Source organism: Macrobrachium rosenbergii, chromosome 4 (assembly GCF_040412425.1).
Source record: "Macrobrachium rosenbergii isolate ZJJX-2024 chromosome 4, ASM4041242v1, whole genome shotgun sequence".
In the NCBI taxonomy this organism is placed as follows: Eukaryota; Metazoa; Arthropoda; class Malacostraca; order Decapoda; family Palaemonidae; genus Macrobrachium; species Macrobrachium rosenbergii.
In genome coordinates, this window is record NC_089744.1 from 39373645 (window position 1) to 39395393 (window position 21749).

Below are 21749 nucleotides of genomic sequence, written 5' to 3' on the forward strand. Positions count from 1 at the left end.
CTTCTGGGGGCGTCCACAAGGCTGGCAAAGTCCCCTTGGGAAGAGGAAGGAACTCTCCAACCAACCTCCTCTCCTGTCTCGTACCAAATCCCTGCTTTTCCACTCAATCTTGACGGAGGCAGGGCGAAAGAAGTCTTGCACTGGGCCTTCCTGGAGTCCATCCACTCCTGAACCTTCTTAAAGGCCCTCTTCGTAGAGAGAGACGTAGCCATTTTCACAAAACCAGAAGTCTTTTGTGATTTAGACGAGGTTAACTGCGAGGGGGGAGGGCGAGGAGCAGAAGGTTGAAACTTGTCCCCAAACAAGTCCTTCAGCAACCTAGTCAAGACTTGGTAGTCGGAAGAAGCTGAAGAAGTAGAGGACTGATCCTCAACTGCAGGTTCCGAAGCGCTAGACAGCTCTCCTTCTTCAACAGGAACAACCGAAGAGACTGGAGAAGACCCGGGAGGTCGAAGCCCTTGCAGACCAACACGCAAAAGGGACTTCTGCTTGGAAGAAGTCCAAGAGGGGTCACGAAAGTCTCGGACAGAAGAGTCTAGATGGCGCCCTGACGAGCGCCCTGATGAGTCCCGACGAGCGTCTTGACGATCGATCCGACGAGCGTCCTGATGAGAGCGAGCAGCGAGGGAGGCGTCTTGCCTAGCAGCAAGGGAGGCGTCTTGCCGAGCAGCAAGGGAGGCGTCTTGTCGAGCAGCAAGGGAGGCGTCATGTCTAGCAGCAAGGGAGGCGTCTTGCCGAGCAGCATGAGGAGCGTCATGCTTAGCAGCATGAGAAGCGTCCTGGCGAGAAACCAGAGGAGCGTCGTAACGAGGGGCGTCAAGCCTAGCAGCATGAAGAGCTTCAGAAAGAGGGAATTGGCGATCCCTGCCGAGACCAGTAAAGCTCTGAGCCAAAGGACTTCTAGAGGGCGGCGAAGCATGAGATGACGACGAACGTGGAGAAGGAGAAGGGGATGGTTTGGACCTCTTGATCGGCAGCCGGGAATCCTTCCGACAACGACACGTATCAGTCTCCTTCTGGGCCATTAACGAAGCCAATTGCCTCTGCACGCCTAGCAGAAGCTTACGAGTAGGAGAAGTCTCCTCCTCAGGAGAGGGGCTGATCCTGTGAGAAGACGAGGGGCGAGGGGACGCCTTCTTCCTTCTCACAGGGGAAGCAACAGCTTTCTTTCTGGAGCGAGCGGAGCGCTCAAAAGCGTCATCGTCCAATGACGTCCTGGTCCTCTTCTGCGGCGGGATGGCGTCAAAATTCTCAGGAGAAGAGCGAAGAGCGTCCACGAGAAAAGGACGTGAAGCGTCCCCTTCTTTGAAGCTTCTCTTCAAAGGGCGAGAGTCCTCCGAAATTTCCACTCCCGACGCGGGAGGAGGAATCGGGGACGAAGCAATCCTTAAGGATTCGTGCCCGAGCACGATCCTTGGCAGCCTGGGAAGCGTCAACAGGACTTGCCGAAGGGGACGCCAGATCGGTGGGGGTCCGCGTAACCCATCTTGCGGCTTTCGACTTGCCCACTCCCTAAGTCCTGGGAGTCCGACAGAGGTCTAGACCTAGAGGCATTATACGGCCGATCTGACACCCCCTCCACAACACTAGGGGGACAGACACTATCACTGCACTTCACAGCACTTTGAAGAGCGAGCATTTTAGCTTCCAAGTTACGAATGGAAGACATAATAACCGCCAGGGCATCACCTTCCGCAGACACAACCCCAGGGCTCGGGGCAACACCACAGGGTTAGGAAAAGCTACGTCCACGGGAGGGTTAGCAGGTGAAAAACACTACCCTGACTCCTACCACTTCTGGAGGAAGACCTCCTGATCCTATCTCGCTCTAACTTTCTCACATAAGAATCATAAGTCCTCCAACTAGCATCAGACAAAGATTCACACTCCTTGCATCGGTCATTCAACAAACAAACATGCCCCTTGCACTCGAGCATACAGTGTGAGGATCTACCAAATTTTCGGTAGCCTCACCTTACAGTCTTGCACACGGCAAACTCTATAACTAGAAGAACTAGATTCAGACATCTTAATCCAAGGAAAAACAAAGCCAAATCCAAAACAGTCCACAATTGCGTATGCCTAGCCACAAGTCCAAGTCAAAAACCAAAAGTCAAACAAATACTTAAGTGACAACCAAGTTTTATCCAAATCCAAGACGGAGGTACTGAAAACAAGTGTTGACAGTACCGGCGACAGAGAAAAATCTGAATAGAAAATGGAAATGGTTCCTGATACCGCCTCCCAGCGGCGTGGAATGGGTACTAACCACCTGATCTCCCACCGCGTGTGTCGTAAGTTTTGAAATTCTGTCGGACTATCAGAGAATACAGCTATATATATATCTGACAGGTAAGTCTCATGAACAAACTGAGCATTAAAAACTATAACCTGAATGAATATTCTACATAATTCTTCTTCCTAAAAGTTTATTAGTTTTCCTTTAGGAAATCTTTGAGTTTTCAAGGCTCTGATTTTCTGCTCTATCTTTGACTTGAGGAGATAGCAGGTTACCTCAAGGCACTCTGGCATTGTCACACTACACAAACCCTTCACATTCTTGATTTAAGATTTCTCAAAATTTTTATGGTCTTTCTCACTCAAGTGTATTCCATCTTTCCTGTACTGCTGCTGACGTACTAATACCTCCATCTAAAAATTCTACTTCATTTTGATATTAGATTTCTTTATCCTTTTAGTACTCCTGTTGCTTTACAGAGAGAGCAACGCAGTTTTGTGACTGCTTAAGTGTAAAAAAAAATATTTACCTGCTGGTTGATGCCCTGAAAGACTTTGAAGTAACACCCACTCTTGGTGTTTTTGGGGTCTTTGGTGTGTTGACTCTGTCATCAGTACTATCATACACTAACATGTAACCATTCCAATACCTAAGTCGATCTTCTGGGAGTGGATTAGCTGAAAATTTCAAGAAAATTTATCACTTAGACTGAGAAATAATCAAGACCTTTTTACAGTGGCATTCTACTGAAAAAAATACAAGGACATTCCTAAATCTATTGAGAAACCTGTGACTAGATTAAGATTTCTTGCCATTCTTGCATTATTCCACATTCAGACAAAAAACAGGTTTTGACGTATGAAAACCCTATTTTTGGTAGTCATTGTTGAGTCCTCAAGGAGTTATCTAACATGGGTCTGTCAGAGCTCTGTGGTGACCATACTGATATCAAAGAATTCTCTTTTGGTTACTCTCTTAGCCAGGTATTGTGTTATAACGATAAACACTATAACACATGATGGAGTATGTAATGGACTCAAAGATAAGAGGGCTCTTTCCCTTATCTGACAGCAAAGCTGTACCCAGATTATTCCTTCTCAAACCTGCTAGAAGAGGAAGTGATTAAAGCGCATGCGCAGTCTGCCATATTGTCAACAAACAGACTGGTAAGAAACCAATGAACCCATTACTTTCTCTTGGTTAATGCGGGATGATCCCTCGCCCAAATCTCAGGCCTTTTCGTCAGGGAAGTGGGTGGGTTTTGAGGACTCAACAGCAACTACAAAAAAATAGGTTTTTCCTATGTCAAAACCTGTTTTTTGATATCATAGTCACTTGTTTCATCCTCAAGGAGCTTTAAAAAGAAATTGACAGGTGCCAAATACCCCTTAAGTTTTGGTAACAAAGACCAAGGAACTAAACATGAACTTGTTTTAGGATATAGTTTTACAGTGACTTACCTAAGCATGATGGGTTTAGTTGCAGTTTTGTCACACCTTCCCCCAGCATACCCATCAATCAGGAAGACCCTTGGTTTTCCGCTGTGGCGCCTATGGGGTCAGGACTAACCATACCACCTACTGATACACAGTGTAGTCGACTTTGTTCGAGCTCATGGCAATGTTTTAAGAATACTGACTCTGATGACCATCCTGTACATTCAGAGACTTCTTTGAAAGAGACATTTCTGAAGAAGGCCAATGATGTATTTACTTTCCTAATATCATATGACCTAGTAAAGGAGTGTGGATTTGCCTTTTTAATGAGGGACACTAAAATATTCTCAGCCATTATAGAGAGAGTGGTTTGTTTGTGCTAGGATGTAAGAAAATCTAACCATCAGGAATGTTTGCCGTGACCTCTAGGTAAACCTTGAGTGCCTGAACTGGACATAATGTCTTGTCTTGCTAAATTGAGTTCTCTTATCAAAATAGGTTTCCTTCTTAAAAGGATTCTCATTCTTGGCCAGGAATGGCAGGGCAGGGGACAATAATAACTGATGGTCAGCTGTTTGCGTTATGTATCGTCCCTGTCTACGACAGTCTAATTCACTAATACGAGCTCCTGATGCTAGAGCAATCAAGAAGATCATCTTTTGCAGCATGTGAGTTGTGGTTGTTTGGGTCCGCTGAATTGAGAGGTTGACAGAAGTCGAAGCACCTTATTCAAGGACCAAGTAATTGGAAGCCTTTCGGGAATGGGTCTTTGTAGTGCAAAAGACCAGAGAGGGGAAGTGACAATTTCTATACTGAAGTCAATACTGAATCCATACAGCAACAGTTCCATCAATGCTGGCTTGTTTGCCATGACTGTTGTAACAGCAAGGCTGTTTGTCTTCAGAAAGGTATAAGAGAAAATTTAGGTGTTTCCATAGAGATCTCAACTGGGCTCTCAGCATGGATATACAATAATCTAACCATACCTTCCACACGGACTGGTATTGTCGGATAGATGATGCCAGTAGTTTTTGCACTAGATACCTAGCAATGTTAAGTGAGTAATTTTCACAGCAGACAATATTTAAAAAAGCCACGTGTGAAGGTCTCGGCTCAGAAAGTAGGATGTGTAGATGACATTCCCTCCTATTGTCTGGGTTACGAACAGCGGACGGTAGTGGAATTGATCTCTTTGCCCATAGTTGGAGTAATAGGAACCAATGCTTGCTTGGCCAATTTGGGGCTCTTATGTAAGCTGTTCCTTTGAAGGTTAGAGGCTTGCTCAAAACCTTTGAAATCTGGGGCAGTGGAGGAAAAAGTATATTGTACTGTCTTCCATTTGTTCCAGTCCTGTAGGAAGGCATCTCTTGCTGTTGCTTGATTGTTCAATTTTGGAGACACATACACTGGAAGTTTGTGATTCTCATATGTGGCAAACATGTCCACTTTCAGTTGTGGAAGCATGTTGGCTATTGTTTCAAAAGAGTGGTCATCCAACATCCACTCTGTTGAGGCTGTTGTTTTCCTTGATATAGAGTCTACTATTACACCAAGAGACCCTGTAGGGTGAATTGCAGAAAAGTGCCGTTTCCTTGCTTGTGCCATCTGAAGGAGAGGAGGTGAACGTGATCCCGATCTCTTGAAGCAGGACATTGCAGTCATGCTGTCTAGAACCAACAAAATGTATGTCTTTTTTTGGAGGTTTCAGTTTTTTGAGACACAAAAAGACAGCCATCAGCTCCAGGAAACTGATATGACAATTCCTCTGAGTAGCCGACCACCTCCCTGCCACCTGATGATCCTCCCAATATGTCCTCCCCAACCTGTCAACAAAGCATTTGTATGTATTGTCGCTCATACAGACAGAGGAGCCAGGGTAACCTGTTTCACCAGAGACTCCTTCGGGGTCCAAGGCCGAAGTATCTCCCCAACTTTTTGATTCTTTTGATGAGGTCGGTCTCGCATCTTTTTTCTTGCAGCTCATTGCCAGAATTTATTCACATGTTTTAGCTGCAATCTGAGTATTGGATCTATTACTGATGCGAACTGCAGCAAGCCCATCGTACATTCTAACTGCTGTCTGGAAACTCTGGGCTGTGCAAGGAATGTTTCGAGGTCATTCCTTATTCTGCTTGAGTACTGATGGGGAGAGACAACTGGCCATGAAGAGTATTCCAACACAGTCCCAGCCACTGTCCTTATCAACAAATTCACAATTTTCAGCCTTTTGTCATAGCTGTTGCAAATTGATCAATCGTTTCACCACGATTCTGCCTCATATTTCGAAACTCATAATGTTCGAATTCTTTGTTTTTCTTTGGCTGAAAGTAATTTGTTAGACTTTGTTTCACTTCATCATAATTAGCATTATCACCACTAAGGCCTAATGTTTCGTAGATTTCAAAAACTTCATCACCTGCATAATGCAACACTAGGGCTTTTTTCCTTTTTCTTGAGTCAATGGTTCAGGCTACAAACAGATTCTCTAGTTTTGCAATGTACTTCGTCCACCTTGGACCTAGTGAAGTTTCCTCACAATGTATGTCGAATGAAGGAAAAAATGGAATCCCAGACATCTTGTAACAAATGATGCAATCACTTTTGAAGACGTTGAATAAATTCCACTGATCCTACCACCTCCACAGATTGCTCGTCGCCATAAATTTAACAGCTTATACACATAAGGAGGGGTAGGATATGATAAATAACAGACCCATACGGGATGGTTAAGGAGCATTTATTTCGCTTGGGATACAGACTACAACTACTGGCTTTCAACGGTGCTGCCGGTGCATGATCAGTTCAAAAATACTAGCAGACTCCAGGGCTTCCCCGTGATTGGTTGAGGCACATGCGAGAGGGTGGTGCTTATGACATGTTCATACATAATTCCCTATTACACCTTTAAAGGAGGGGAGATGAGACTATTTCTACCCTAACCCGTTAAAAATAATGCTGTGTCCCAAAGGGGAAGACTTCTATTGCCTGTGGTATCATCGAAGCTGACCCCCAACCATACAATTCCTATTGTGATCCACCTCTTCCTCTGCCTTTGCCCTTGATAGGCATTTCAGGCACTACTCTTCCTTTTCCCCTGTAGGAGTGTCTTTAGACTTTGTGAAAAGGATATCCTTGCTGTTGTTATTAACCCTTTGTAGGGAGTTGTCCCTTCTGACCACCTGCCTGTGTGGAGGTTATAATACTAAGGAGGCAGACGCTAGCATGAAATTCTGCCGAGGCTGCCCCCTCTGAGATTCTTCTTATAGGGGTACCAAACTGTTGAGTAGCTATATCTAGAGGGAGTCTTTTTCTTTCAAAAGGGAGTTGAAGCATTGCCCATTCCTTGGTGGAATTATTTGAGACTGGGATGATCGTGGCAAATGTCTTTAATTCTGCCATTGTCTCATGTTTTCTGGTCATTACAAAATTCTGGAAATCTGCCTTCACATGACTAAATTTTAAAAGTGAAGGGACAGAAGGCTGGGGCTACTCAGAAGCGATTCTACATGTACAACTTTGATCATGGTTTTTCTTTCATTAATTACAGAGAAAATGCACAGTGAGCAAGATAAGGATTATCAGTATCATCAGGGGTGAATATTGGAGGCCCTATTATCTTTTGATCTGAAGTTTTGTAGTCTGAGCTGCCCATTTTGTTGTTTCCAGTCAGAATTCTAACATCAGACCTTGTTTGGGCAGAATTGTATCCCCTCTCACATTTTGGTTTCGGGATGAAGTATTCTTACGCTTTGAGGTATACATGACTAACCTATTTTCCTTTTTGGAATTATGTACCATGTCCCTTATGTACCGTCTTTCTGTGACAAGGACATCTTTGATGTTACTCATAATTTCCTTACGGAATTGATCAAATGTCGTCAAACGTGTATCCCTTTTGGAAGAGCTTGTGCAATCTGACCGAGCTTTAACAATTAAAGTGTAACCTCCTGTTAACCAAGGGCAGAAGCCCTGGGTGAATTACTGTACCCCTCCAAGAATGTAGTCATTTCAGTCGGGGTTAGGTGGATCCTAGTATCCCTTTTGGGGGAAAGATATTCTTCAGCATCTGATAGCTGCATGGGGTATAGATTTCCTTCTGCAAAGTTTCTACCATGTATAGCTGAAATTTGTGTTCCTGATCCTTCCGGGTTCAGCAAGGCCATTTCAGTGGCAATGTCCACTTCATGTCCACTAATAGGATGTCATCCCAAGGTAAAAATTCCTCCACTTCCTCAGTGGGGTTAACCTGGGAGGTACTAGGGACTGATGTTTCTGGGTTTTGGCCCAAACACAGATCTTGTTCTGAAAAAGTGTTAAATATCTGCTGCTGGAGTTCTGCTGAAAAGATATGATCTCCCCTTCCTCACCCCTACCGAACCCTAGGACCCACCGAGGCAGCTTAAAACGAGCTGTTTCTTCCTTAAAACTTGCTGCCAGGAGCATACTACAAATTCTGCACATATCTGGTGACCAACCAAATTTTCCTTGTTTTTTTGCAAGGACTATACTCATGGCAGTTTGTATGGGCCGTATCCACTGGTAAAAAGCGAACCGAGTGATCTGCTGCGGAACACTTAACCTGAGGGTCCCACAGAATGACAGCCCTGTACTGATATAAAACAAATTTTTATTAGAGTACTAATTCCTTATACAGATAGTATATTCGATATTACAGGCTAACTTGATTACAAGCGTGTTGCTGTAATATAATTTATTTTTTATAAATTGTTATATGTGTTGACTATCTATATTAGCTTATAAACACACTAAGATATAGGTTAATTCTGACACCAGTACATAACTGCATTACTGTACAGTGTCAGTCCTTTTGCAAGGGCTATGTGGAATTTAATTTTTGAATGTCATGCCATTCAGGTTAACTGCTATAAACTAATTTGTTTATTTAACCCAGGCTTCTGTTTTATATGGCTTAGGTTAATGCTTCTAGCATAATTTACCCTTAGACTAAGAACAGAGGATTACTTAAAGGGTTCTCACTTAACCTATTCTAGGCCACTGCCTGGTTTGGGCTTATTTATAATCTAGTGTACTCTTTTATCTGGCCGAGATTACACTTTTATCTGATGTTTGGCCACTTTATTTAATTTAAACTACTGTTTAGGTTGATAATAGGATATTCCCTAAAGGGATTCCTATTTAATCTAGTTAGGCTACTGCCTGGTCTAGGTTTCTATCACCTTTAAGGATACAGGGTACAGAAGACCCCACTAACATACAGCCTTACATACAGGCTACTGAGCCACAAAACTAGGTTATATTTAATCTAGCCTAGGTTACTGTTTATATCTAATCCTAGGCTATTTGTTCAAAACTACCACTTAGGCCAATAACAGGATACTTCTTGAAATGTTTTCACATAACCTAGTACAGGCAGTCCCCGGTTCACGATGGGGATTCCATTCTTATGCCGTGTCGTAAGCCGAAAATTATTGTAAACCGAAAAATCATCGAAAATTGTCAAAAATTGTCAAAAATCCTAAGAAAACCTCACTTTTAATGCTCTGGGTGTAATGGAAATGATGTAAACTGCATTTTTATTGAGTTTTACATAAAAAAAAACTCAAAATTTTTATTATTCTGCCATTTTGGAGCCATATTTTTTCCGTCGGATCGGCATACGAGGAGTCGTAACCCTGGAACATGCGTCGTAAACCGGGAAATAATTTCTGATGAATATATGTGAAAAGCGTCATAACCTCGGAACGTCGTAAGCCGGACCCGTCGCAAACCGGGGACTGGCTGTATAGGGTACTGCCTAATCCAGATTATTTAGATCACCCTTAAATGTATAGGCTATATAAAACAGAAACTCACTAATATGTAACATTATAGCCAGGCTACTATTTTGTCTAGATCAGTAGTATGTAACTTATAGCTAGGCTACCATTTCATATAGCCCAGATTATTTTTTTTATCTAATCCCAGGCTACCTGGCCTAAGGTACTACTTAGGCCATGATAGGATCTTTCTTAAAGGATTCTTACTTACTCTAATCTAGGCTCCTACCTAATGCAGGTTATTTAATTCACACTTAAAGGTATGGGTTACATAAAACAAATTTACCTTAATATATACCTTTAATGCTAAGTTACCACTTCCTCTAGCCAGGATTAATGTTTCATCTAGTCCTAGGCTACCTGGTCCAAACTAATCCAATAATGGGGTGTTTCTTAAATGGTTATCACTTAACCTAATGTAAGGTACTGCCTAACCAAATTATTTAGATCATGCTTAAGTGTACAGTGATCCCTCGCTACTTCGCGATTCGATTATTGCGAATTCACGACTTCGCGGAGTTTTTAATATATATTAATGGAAAATATAGCGCGGATTTTCTGGAGAAAAATCGCGATATATGAACACCCAAAATTTCTCATTAAATCCATTAAAATATTAATAATAAATAGTATTTCCTAGTCTAAGAACAACTAAACAAAAAAAAAAAAAAAAACCATCTGGAAAGTGATGCCTATAAACGGAAAGTGATGCCTATACAGTACAGTACCGCGTGTTCCATTGTTGGGAAAACACAAAGCGTACCATCTCGGTGACTAAGTGCATTGTAACACGGGCTGTGATTGGTGCATGGGAGGGAGACGACAAATCACAGCTTCCCGATTTCTAATCGGGCCTGTGATTGGTGCTTAGACTGATGCTCAGAACCTGCAGCATCTCCCCTTCTCTCTCTCTCGCGGCCACTTTGCTTCAAGCTTTCTCGCTGAACGGTTTTCTTTACGCTGTGCTGTGTGATTTATTTGGGTTTTTGTTGAACTTTGCTCCAATTTTCATCCCCTGCAATGGCTCCCAAGCATGCTGCTTCTTCCAAGGCTGGTACTGAGCCTAAACGCCATCGAAGAATGATGACGATCGCTGAAAAGGTGAAACTTCTCGATATGTTGAAGGAAGGGAGAAAGTTCGCGGCTGTAGCCCGCCATCTTGGCGTGAACAAATCCACCCTTCGCTACATCTACAAGGACGAGGCGAAGATTAGGAAGACAGCTGCCATCACCTTTAACAAGTCAGCGAAGAGAGTGGTTACGGCTCGTAATAAAATTATCGTCCATATGGAAGCTGCTTTGGCCGTGTGGATAGCAGACTGCCGAAAGAAGAACATAGCCTTGGCTACGAACATTATCCAAACAAAGGCTAGGAGCCTGTACGAGACCTTCGCCGCTAAGGAACCAGAGGACGACAGTGGCGAGCATAAAGAAGTAGAAGAAGATGAAGAAGATGTAGATGATCCGCAACCAGAGACGTCCAGTCATTCACCACATAAGAAACTGCAATTTTCTGCTAGCAAAGGGTGGTTTGCAAAGTTTCAGAAGCGCTACGGCCTAAAAAGCGCTTCCTTGCATGGCAAGGCTGCTTCGGCTGACACAGTCGCTGCTGAAACAAATGTCAATGAAACCTTCAAGAAGATTATCTCTGAAGGTGAAATCAGCCCGAACAAGTTTTTAATATGGACGAGACGGGCTTGTTTTGGAAAAGAATGCCCTCGCGAACTTTCCTGTTCAAAGAGGAAGCAAAAGCCTCTGGCTTTAAAGCATACAAGGATCGTGTGACCCTCGTGATGTGTGGCAATGCTGCGGGATTTTTATTAAGGCCAGGACTTATTTACAAGTCTAAAAACCCAAGGGCTTTAAAAAACAAAAACAAGAATCTGCTGCCTGTACATTGGATGCACAATCCAAAGGCCTGGATAACGAAGATGCTGACCTCCGACTGGTTCCACCAGTGTTTTATCCCGCAAGTGAAGGTGTATCTAGCAGAAAAGGGCATGCCATTCAAAGTCCTTCTCATTATGGATAATGCTGGTGGCCATGCTACTGATCTGTCGTATTCGGGGGTTCAGGCTGAGTTCCAACCGCCCAACACGACGTCACTTATTCAGCCAATGGACCAGGGAGTTATTAGGGCGTTCAAGGCCCTACACACGAGGAATGCCCTGGCGAACCTGGTTGCTTTCGTGGATGCGGCCCAAGAAGACGACGATTTCAACTTGAAGGCATACTGGCGGCAGTACACAATTGCTACATGCCTCCAAAATATCCACAAGGCATTGGAAGAAATGAAGCCTGCCACCATTAACGCCAGCTGGAAGAAGTTGTGGCCCAAGGTTGTTTACGACGACAAAGGATTTACACCTGCCGAAATCCAACACTCAGCTGTACAGAAAGCTGTGCAGTTGGCTGCGATCCTTGGAGGTGAGGGCTTTGCAGACATGACCACGGGTGACGTCGATGAACTTCTAGACTGCCACTCCCAGCCGCTAACTGACGAAGACCTCGAAGAGTTGACGAAGTCGGCGAGCAAAGAAGAAGAAGCAGCAGCACAGCAAGAAACAGAAGTTGTCTCCCAAACTGGCTTGACTTTGGAGCGGCTCACCGGGCTCTGCAACCTGGCTAAGGAACTGCAAGAGCGGTTGCCGGAATGGGACGATGATATGGTTCGATCGGTTCAATTCTGCAACATGGTCGATGATGTCATGGCCCCCTACAAGATGCTCTTCGACCGGAAAAAGAAGCAGCGGCAGCAACTGCCAATCACAATGTTTTTGCAGCCTCGCAAAAAAGAGCCAGTTCCTGCTGCTGCTACTAGGGTTACACCTTCAGAAACCGCGGAAGAAGTGGAAGAGGTGCCCCAGGAAATGGCACCGCCGTCTGAAGAGACGTAAAATAAAATCATTGACTGTGCAGTAAAAGTCATCATCACCTTCATCGCCATCATTTTTACTGCGCAGCAAATTCATCGCCATCTTCATTCAAGTTTTACTTCAACTTCTTTTGTGGTGAGTACAGTAACAATCTTTATTTTTTTTTTTAACCTTAAGTGTTACTGTACTGTATTACATGTAATGCAGTACAGTAACATGATACTGTATTGTATTACTGTATATATTATTACTGTATGTATACTGTATTCTTTAAAATTTAAAGCTTGCCAATCACGTCATATACTATAGCTACTTTACCACAGTAAATTAGCCCCTGTTATATGGTACTCTAAACTTACCTACTGAAGTCATATTGCTTAACAGTTGTCCCTGTTATTAATAGAGTAAAGGGTGGGTTGTTAAGAGTACAGGGAAGGTTTTAAAAAGTCCAAATACTGTACACGTTAAATAAATAAATATGCTGTTCGTACTCCGCGGAATTTCAATTATCGCGGCCGGTCTTGGAACCTGTCTCCCGCGATAAATGAGGGGTCACTGTATAGGCTATATAAAAAAAGAAAATTTTGTATTAATACGTAGCCTTATAGATAGGGTACCATTTTATCTTGCTTGGATTATTGCTGTTATCTAACCCTAGGGTCCTTGGTAATTTAGGTTAATACCTAATCCAGGTTATTTAGTTCACACTTAAGGACATGTAATCCTAGGTTACAGGCTGCAGACAACATCCACTATTTATCCAGTCTAAATTATTCTCAATATGATCAGGCTACAACCCAGATTATTGCAAACATCGTAGAATCTGAAAGGATTTTCTATATTAATGTTAAATTGCAGGATACTTCTTTTAGTTAAAACATCTAATTGAAATGGCAAATTTTAAAAACAATTTGCACTTTTAACAACTAACAATTTGCAATTACAACTTAACACTAGCCAAGTGTTAGCAAGAAAAGCTGGGTTTTCAGCTTTCATACAAATTTACTACCAATTACAAAGTTTAAAATTTTAACTGGGACTTGCTTTCTTTTGGCTTTTCTCCTGTAGATGTTTCCAAAATTGTTGAAATTTGGAGCATTGACAATAATTGAATCTGTTCCAAATGGACCATTGGAAAGTAATGACTTCACTGGTCTCTTGCCAGTCTGTTTATTGACAATATGGCAGACTGCGCAAGCACTATAATAACTTTCTCTTCTAGCAGGTTTGACAAAGGAATAACCTGGGTACAGCTTCACTGTAAGATAAGGGAAAGAGCCCTCTTATCTTTAAGTCCATTACATACTCCATCACGTGTTAAAGTGTTTATCATTATGACAAAATACCTGGCCAAGAGACCAACTAAAAGAGAATTCTTTGATATTAGTTTTCTCCCTCTACACTGTGCATGTACTACACAATTAAAAAATATCTTAATCATGACCAATGGACTTCACATCATCATCACCACTGACTCCAACACTGTGGAAACAATAGTTGTCTGTGAAATTCTGCCAATCACGTTACTGTGCTTTATATTTAAAAAATCTCTACTCAACGCCATGCGTTAAAACAATGTTTGTATTCATTTTATAATTTTAGTGCCTTCCTATTATTTTTTCAAGATTATAGTCACACTATAATTACTTCAGCAGATACAAAATTCATATTCTACTTGAGTACCCTGCACAATGAAATCAACTTTGACAAATGTTTAGATTGAAATACAAACTAAATGGACAATGGTTCTTTGTATTTAGTTCCTACAGACAAAGTTTGTTTCTGGGGTTCCTTTTATTTGTACAGTATTCTATGTATCCTAATAAATTCCCTTTACAAGCAATTCAGTTGATGCAACTAATCTTTTCAACAGAATGTTCTTTAAAAGAGGGGCTATTTCCTGCATATTATCATTACTATCACTATTATAGTGTTTTGGATGGCATCACTGCACCACAGATGTGATTTGGTAGCAATTGTTAGGGCACCTTGCAGGCTGTTAACACTGGGTTAGGCAAAGAAGAAGTAAGTTATAGTGAAAAAGGACAGCAAGAAAGAAACAAAATCTGTTATATTTACGACAAACAAGATTGTTGGGTCAAAGTTAAAAAGGCATTTGGAAAGAGTAATCACAACCTGGATAAAATGGAAAGAGATTTGTAAATTCATTGAATAATGGTAAAAAGGTATTTTATTTAGTACCACACAAAAATATAAGATGTACAAGACCTGTGGTTCTATACCCAGCATTAAAAATGCACTTTCAAGGAAAATGGATGAGAGTTCTAAAAGTTAACTAAAGAATACTAGGATTCAGTATTGGAGTAAGCTAGGAAAACTATGGAAAACAAGGATTTAACAGAGGCGTATGATGTTAAGAAACTGGAAAATACTGGAGACAGAGATGGTTTGGCTGATGAAGATGTAAACAAGGACATCATCATCATTTGATTTACCATTTGGAGATAGGGATAAGTACAACTTGTTAGAGAGGTGGTAGATATGAAAGTAGCAGGATGCTGACAATGGTCAAGGAGCATAGATGAGGACTTAGACCAAATGAGAAACCAAGAAGAAAAAAAGTAAGATAAGCAAGTGCTCCCATTATAAAGTAGTTAACAAGACCACCAAGTCACTTAGCTAGACCCTCCAAATGGAGAGCTTGCCAAAGGTCTAACCTACTAAAAGAAAAAATCCTTCATTAAAATGTGAGTGAAGATATTCCACTGTGATTGCAAGATTTTGAAAGTTTCATACTTCATATAAATAAAGTTTTACCTGAATTATATGTACAGTAATACCCCAAACTTGCGCAAATTCACAAATACACAAACTTTTCATTGGAACCTAACTAATTGTCATTTCACAGACACGCGAACATTTGCAAATCCTGAGAAACCCTGCAAAAGTGTTTGTTTAATTTTTTATGTAATTTTATAAGTTTTCAAGCTTTTATGTGTAAATTAAATAACGTTAATAAAAATAATAATTCTCTCTCTCTCTTACTGAGACGAGAGAATTTTTATGGTATGTGTATACATATGTTTATTAATTTTGTATGATAAATTAATTATCTAATAATAAATACTTATTTTCAAATAATAATAAGATTAAATAATAATATCAATAATAATAATAATAATAATAACTGTAATTACAAAATTTATACTACATATGTGATAGTATTTTAAACAAACAAATATTCCCTGAGCTTTTGTGAACTCGCTCGAGGGCAAAGCTGTCAAGTACATCTAATTAATGTGACAGGAAAGGGGAGTGTTGCTGAAGGCAGGTTAAAGGATTCCTAAGTAATCTCTCTCTCTCTATCTTCATAATAATTTATAAATAATTTCACTCTATTAACGTAAGGACAACAATTACCTCTCTCTCTCTCTCATTTCTAGTTAGCGCTCACACATATTGTACAATTATTACTAATTCTCTGAATGTCTTTACCTGTACAATAGAAAATTTTACACTGATCCAATTTTACCTGTACAGTCTACAAACTGTAAATGCGCTATGGCAAATATTACATTCTAAAACATAGCGACAACTAAGGTTGTATGTCCAAATAAAAAACACGGTTTGTTCATGAAAAAAATTTCAGAACAAAGAGAAAGAGATGTACTAGAATAAAGTAGTTCTTAAAAATGAGGTTGAGAAGACTTCTAAAAATACACTGGTCAGAAGGGAGAGAAAGAGAAATAGTACAAGTAATCTTCACACTCCTATATTTTACGTCAGCCATTTATTTCTTTATTTAAGGGCAATGTATTAAGCTAAATTTTAAATGAAATTACAGTAACTTTAATTTCATTTAAAAGTTACCTTAATACTTTGGGGGCATGATTAGGGTCATATTTAGTGTTTAAACTCTAAAATTAAGCATTTATTAGCATTTTTAGAGAACGTACCAAACTTACAGGAAAATTCTTTTTGCGAGAGGAAGTCTGGAACCTAACCTCGCGTAAGTTCAGGGTATGACTGTAACTCTAAATGAATTAACCACTGTTGTGAAAATAGTTTAATGACACTGTTGAGTCACATCTACAGATTTCCTTAGGCCATTCTCAGAAGATTTAAAAAAAGATTAAAGCAAAAAGTCCTTATAAATAATCTTTAGTACTGTTTACCATGAACCATGCATGGCCAACTGTAAGCAGTACCCCAATGAGACTGATATTAGGAAAAATAAGAAATTTTTTGCAAGTTTTCTTGATCATGAGTCAAGGAAGGAAATACAATACAACAAAATAATAAAACCTATACACTGTAAAACTTAAACAGTACAGTATGACTCATAAAAAGTATAACAGACAAGCTTAGAGATGATGAGTATTAGAGTGCCAATGGTTCACACAACTTAAAGCTGGCTAATAATTTCATGCTTATTTATATGGAATTCAAAAGATTAATTTTTTACCTTTCAACTTCTTGATATGACTAGGTAATAATTTAATCAATTTCTTGAAGATAGAAAAAAGTGAAGATGCAAATTTTGTTTAAATGTCTTTGCAACACTTACAAGAATCATATGAAACCTTTGCTTTGTAAGTCCCACCAAAGCACTCTTGCTCTAGGAGAGAGTCAGTCATTTCAACAGGTTCCACAGTGGTGTCATTGAACTTGAACCAGCGACCTTTGTTGGGATTGGTTAATGGGTCTCCTCTGAAGATAAACAGATTGGTTAATGGGTCTCCTCTGAAGGTAAATACAAAGAAAATGTAACAAAGCTATCCGTAATATAACTGAGCTATTCGTGCTTACACTGTATATTATACATATATCACTTTAACATTTAATATGCTTGAAAAATCTTTTCTTTCTGGATGGAATACAGAATAAGTTTGATTAATATTTAAAAGTATATGTAATGGGAGTCCACACCTTCTATCTTTTATGTAGGAATAATAATGACCAGCACTTGCTTGCCCACTATGTACAATGACACCAACTAATTCATAGATGATTCCTCTGTGACGTACCCGGCTATTTATTCTGAAAAAGTTTCGGAGAAAAAGAAAACTAGATTTAATTCATATCAAATGTAACTCTACATGAAATGTTTAAAAAAATTGCTTGTATTCAAAAGAACTGGATTTTATGTACAATATACATATATGCATGAACAAAACTTCTAACAACATTATGATAATGCCATGCAACAATACAATGCAAGACTGCCGTTTTAGAAGGCACTATCTGGCATACAAAAAAGATATACTGTAACTAAAATTAAACATTACAACAAATAAAAATAATGTAACTAATACAGAAAGAGCTTTCCGTACATATTGTGAGAAACCTGTGAACATAAGGGAATATATACCTTGGTGTGTGAGGAGAACCAGAATTAGAAGATTTGCTGGATTTTGATGGTGTATGAGAGGAAATAGGGGACTGTGAACTTAATAACTTTGAAGAGTTAACAATGTCATTATGATCAAGCGGAGGCGTTACGGTCCTGTCATTACCTCCACCTGGATCATCTTCTTGTTCAGCTATACCATCTGCTGTATACATACCCATATCAAGGGCCCATGGAAACTGTACAAGAGATAAGGTATTCAATTCAGAAAAGAAAAAAGAAATAGATGACTTCCTCATTATTAAATGGGGTGTAAAGATTATATCTTAATCTGTAGTATGTAACAATAACTTCTACAAATGAAGCAATATTAAAAACAAAATGAAGATAAATTCAACTAAAATATTAAATGTGCATACTGTGCATACCCCCAGAGATACACATCAAACTATTATCCTTATCTGTTGTGAACTACAAAATCATATCTTATCTGTTGTGAACTACAAAATCATATAAAGTCGCCACCCTACTTACAAACACTCAGATAAGAACAACAGACAGGGTCACAAGTTAAAATTTTTGTATATACAGTACTCTTGTACCATGTGATTTTCTAAAACCTAATTTTTATTGGTCTCGGTCAGGTTGTTACATGACAGATATCCATTTGCAAGTCAAATAATACAGTACCACTCTATTAAGAACAATGATAATTTTAATAAAACTTGCTTTACTTACTATATGCAATTATATTTCATGTATTAATGTTGTATTATCATATTATAATTTATGAACATAGCGATCATGCACCATTTACATTCAGATAATGTTTATACAAGCAGTCCCCGGTTAATGGCGATCCGGTTTTACGGCGCTTGTCTATTGACAAAAATCACTGATTTCCGCTTATCGGCGCCGATAATTGGGTGTTGGTGCCGATTTTCAGTTATCATCACCCTCAAAACAGAATCCACGCCGATAACCAGGGACTGCCTGTATTCTTAAAATCATCAGCTGATTGCATTTTACTGATATCACTACCATTTGTTGCTAAAATGAAATGTACTTCGGAAATACATTTTTTTTGTATATTATTAAAGCTGGGTTTAAAAATGGAAATTACTTTATTCATAAATACAGTAAATTAAAGGAAGTAATGGTGTAATCTCATCAGTTTATTATCTTACATTTGCCTATTCCAAAACATTTTGTGGCCTGCACATTATTCTTTTCTTCAGCCAAAGCTATAACCTTAAATATAGTGGCATAGTTTAACACTTTCTTCTCTTTTGTGTGAGGGATGAATACAACTTTTATTTTATTTCTATTTACATAAATTACCATTGAAAATTACTATGTCTTAACAACTCAACAACTGTAATGCAACGCTTAATAAATGTAAATTAGTTATAGTAACTAACATAGGTAAACAGCTGTTTCTCAATTCGGTTGTTTATGTCACTACTTGGTGTTGCTTATGCCAGTGTCTTGAACACAACAGTAAGTGGTTGTTAATTTTAAGAGATAGTAATGAATTCTTAGACAAGCCACAACTTTTTTAAGCCTGTCTGAATGTATGAAGATTTGCATTTAACCTACTGAACGTTTGCTTATAAGTCTATTTATTAGTTAACCCATTCATACCCAAATGACATAGTGGTACGTAAAATTACCCTACTCCCCTTCCTACCCGACTGATGTACTGCTATGTAAAATTTACTGAAATTTTTCATACGTGTGTTGAGGAAATTTTTTTTTTATTCGGACAGTCAGTGGTTTCCATAGGCTAAAGCAGACCTTGGACCGTGTAACTCAGGCATCAATACGCCAGCCAAGCAGTTCCTGTACTGTGCATGCACAAATCCCTGGCACAGTAAATTTCTCACAATGAAATCAGCTGATCCTACCCACGCTTCTCTCTCGTATCTTACATTTTTTATAAAATGTGGGATTACATTATTGGAAGCATTCTGTTTTGTACCCTCTTTTTCTATAAATTTTTTAGTTCCTGTACTGCGCATGTGCAAATCCCTGGCATAGTAAAATTCTCACAATGAAATCAGTTGATCCTACCCACGCCTCTCTCTCGTATCTTACATTTTTTTTTTTTTTACATTTTTTATAAAATGTGGGATTTGTATGTGGGATTACATTATTGGAAACACTATGTTTCGTACCCTCTTTTTCTATAAATTTTTTCACCAACTGTACTTATTTGTTTTTCATTCTTTTACACATCAATATTTAGAGAATTTTGTGGGCTTTCTCATAAAAATAATTCATTTAACTCACTGTTATAGTTTTTGAGCTATGAACAATAATGTTGACAACGGTAACATTTTTTTTGTTTCGATCAACTTATAACGTCAAAATGAAACTGTTGCCATCACCAAAACCATTTTTCTTGGCTCTCACTGTATTCCTCAACCTTTGCTCTACATTTTCATATATTTACAAAGTAATTCCTATGAAAAATAACCGAGACAGAGCTCTTCAAAAATAAATAACTACCACTAATTCTCATTATATGCCGGGCAGCACGCTGTTTCTTACCCTCTTTTCTATCAATTTTTTCACCAACTGTACTTACAGGCAGTCCCCGGTTATCGGCGCGGTTCCGTTTCTGAGGGTGTGATAACCGAAAATCGGTGATTTCGGCGCTTTTTCGGCGATGTTCGGGGGTTATTGGCGCCGAAAAGCCCCGATTTTCAGTTATCGGCGCCTCTGTTAAGTATGTATCAGCGCCAATACCCAATTATTGGCGGCGATAAGCAGAAATCGGCGATTTTCGGTGCCGAAAATTGCCGATTTTTGTTGCTAGACAAGCCCCATAAAACCGGATCGCTGTTAACCGAGCCCGCCATTAACCGGGGACTACCTGTATTCATTTTTCATTATTTTATATATTGATATTTCGAGAATTTTGTTGGCTTTCTCATGAAAAATAATTCATTCGCCTAATTGTTATAGTTTTTGAGCTACGAATGATAATGTTGACAATGGTAACATTTTTTTTGTTTCGATCAACTTATAACGTCAAAATGGAACTGTTGCCGTTAGCAAAACCATTTTTCTTGACTTGACTCTCATTGTATTCCTTAACCTTTCCTCTAAATTTTCGAATATTTACAAAGTAATTCCTATGAAAAATAACCGAGATAGAGCTCTTAAAAAAAAAAACAACTTTCTAGCGCTAATTCTCACCGTACACCGGGCAGTGCACTCTGTTTCTTACCCTCTTTTCTATCAACTTTTTCACCAACTGTACTTATTCGTTTTTCATTATTTTATATATCGATATTTGGAGAATTTTGTTGGCTTTCTCATAAAAAAAATTCATTTGCCTGACTTTCATAGTTTTGGGCTACGAACGAAAATGTAAAAATAAGTAATTTTTTTTTTAATAACCAAATTTTTTCGTATTTAGAGGGCTGGGACTCTTATTCTGACTATTCCACCATAAATTATAAGCATTGAGAAAAAAAGGACAGCAAAATGAATGTTGTTGGCATATAATTTCTATTTTTGCTGAATTTTCGAAATAATTATTTTTTCGCACTGTCGAGCGCTCCCAGACACCTCGGATCTCTGGTAGGCGCGGCGCTCAAACTATACAGATGCGAAAGTGTTGAAAGCTAACTTAGATATAATATGCATTATCAGTGGCATCTACCAAAACTGGAATAGGCATAGAAAGCCTAGGCAAGCATAATCTACTGAAAAGAAATCACACGTCAAGCACTGCCTCGTATAATCTACTGAAAATGCATCTTGCACTACATAAGATATAGTGTATAAGATGAAATCATGTTCTGGGACAAAATTCTCAGGTCGCAGGACACACGAGATCAGATGATACATGATTATATGGGCAAGTTATGTTTCTTTTTGATGTTGTATATTTTTGAGTTTCACAGAAACAAACTGCACTTATGTATTTGTGGAGCAACCTTCAGCCTTTACATCATAGTTAAATATTTAGGCATGAAGAGTACTGTACCTTTAAAATGATGTTAAAAACCAACTTATAAACAACTCAAGATACAAACAGCCATCCGGAATGTAACTCGTTTGTAAGTTTGTTAGTAC

General features: G+C 39.3%; 1 protein-coding gene across 4 annotated transcripts in view; it reads right to left on the reverse strand.

Annotated features, from left to right (window-relative positions):
- The window catches only part of LOC136832815 (ubiquitin carboxyl-terminal hydrolase 24-like), a 374979-nt gene that overhangs the window by 117965 nt on the left and 235265 nt on the right, over positions 1-21749 (reverse strand). For 2 of the 4 annotated variants that reach the window (XM_067094450.1, XM_067094461.1), the window contains exons 33-36: positions 17682-17899; positions 17240-17350; positions 16878-17020; positions 2769-2916 (exon numbers count right to left, since the gene is read on the reverse strand). In XM_067094450.1, the coding sequence (XP_066950551.1) occupies positions 2769-2916; positions 16878-17020; positions 17240-17350; positions 17682-17899 (620 nt within the window). Of the gene's footprint in view, positions 1-2768; positions 2917-16877; positions 17054-17239; positions 17351-17681; positions 17900-21749 lie in introns of all 4 variants that reach the window. The other 2 variants (XM_067094436.1, XM_067094444.1) reach the window with 1 other exon arrangement.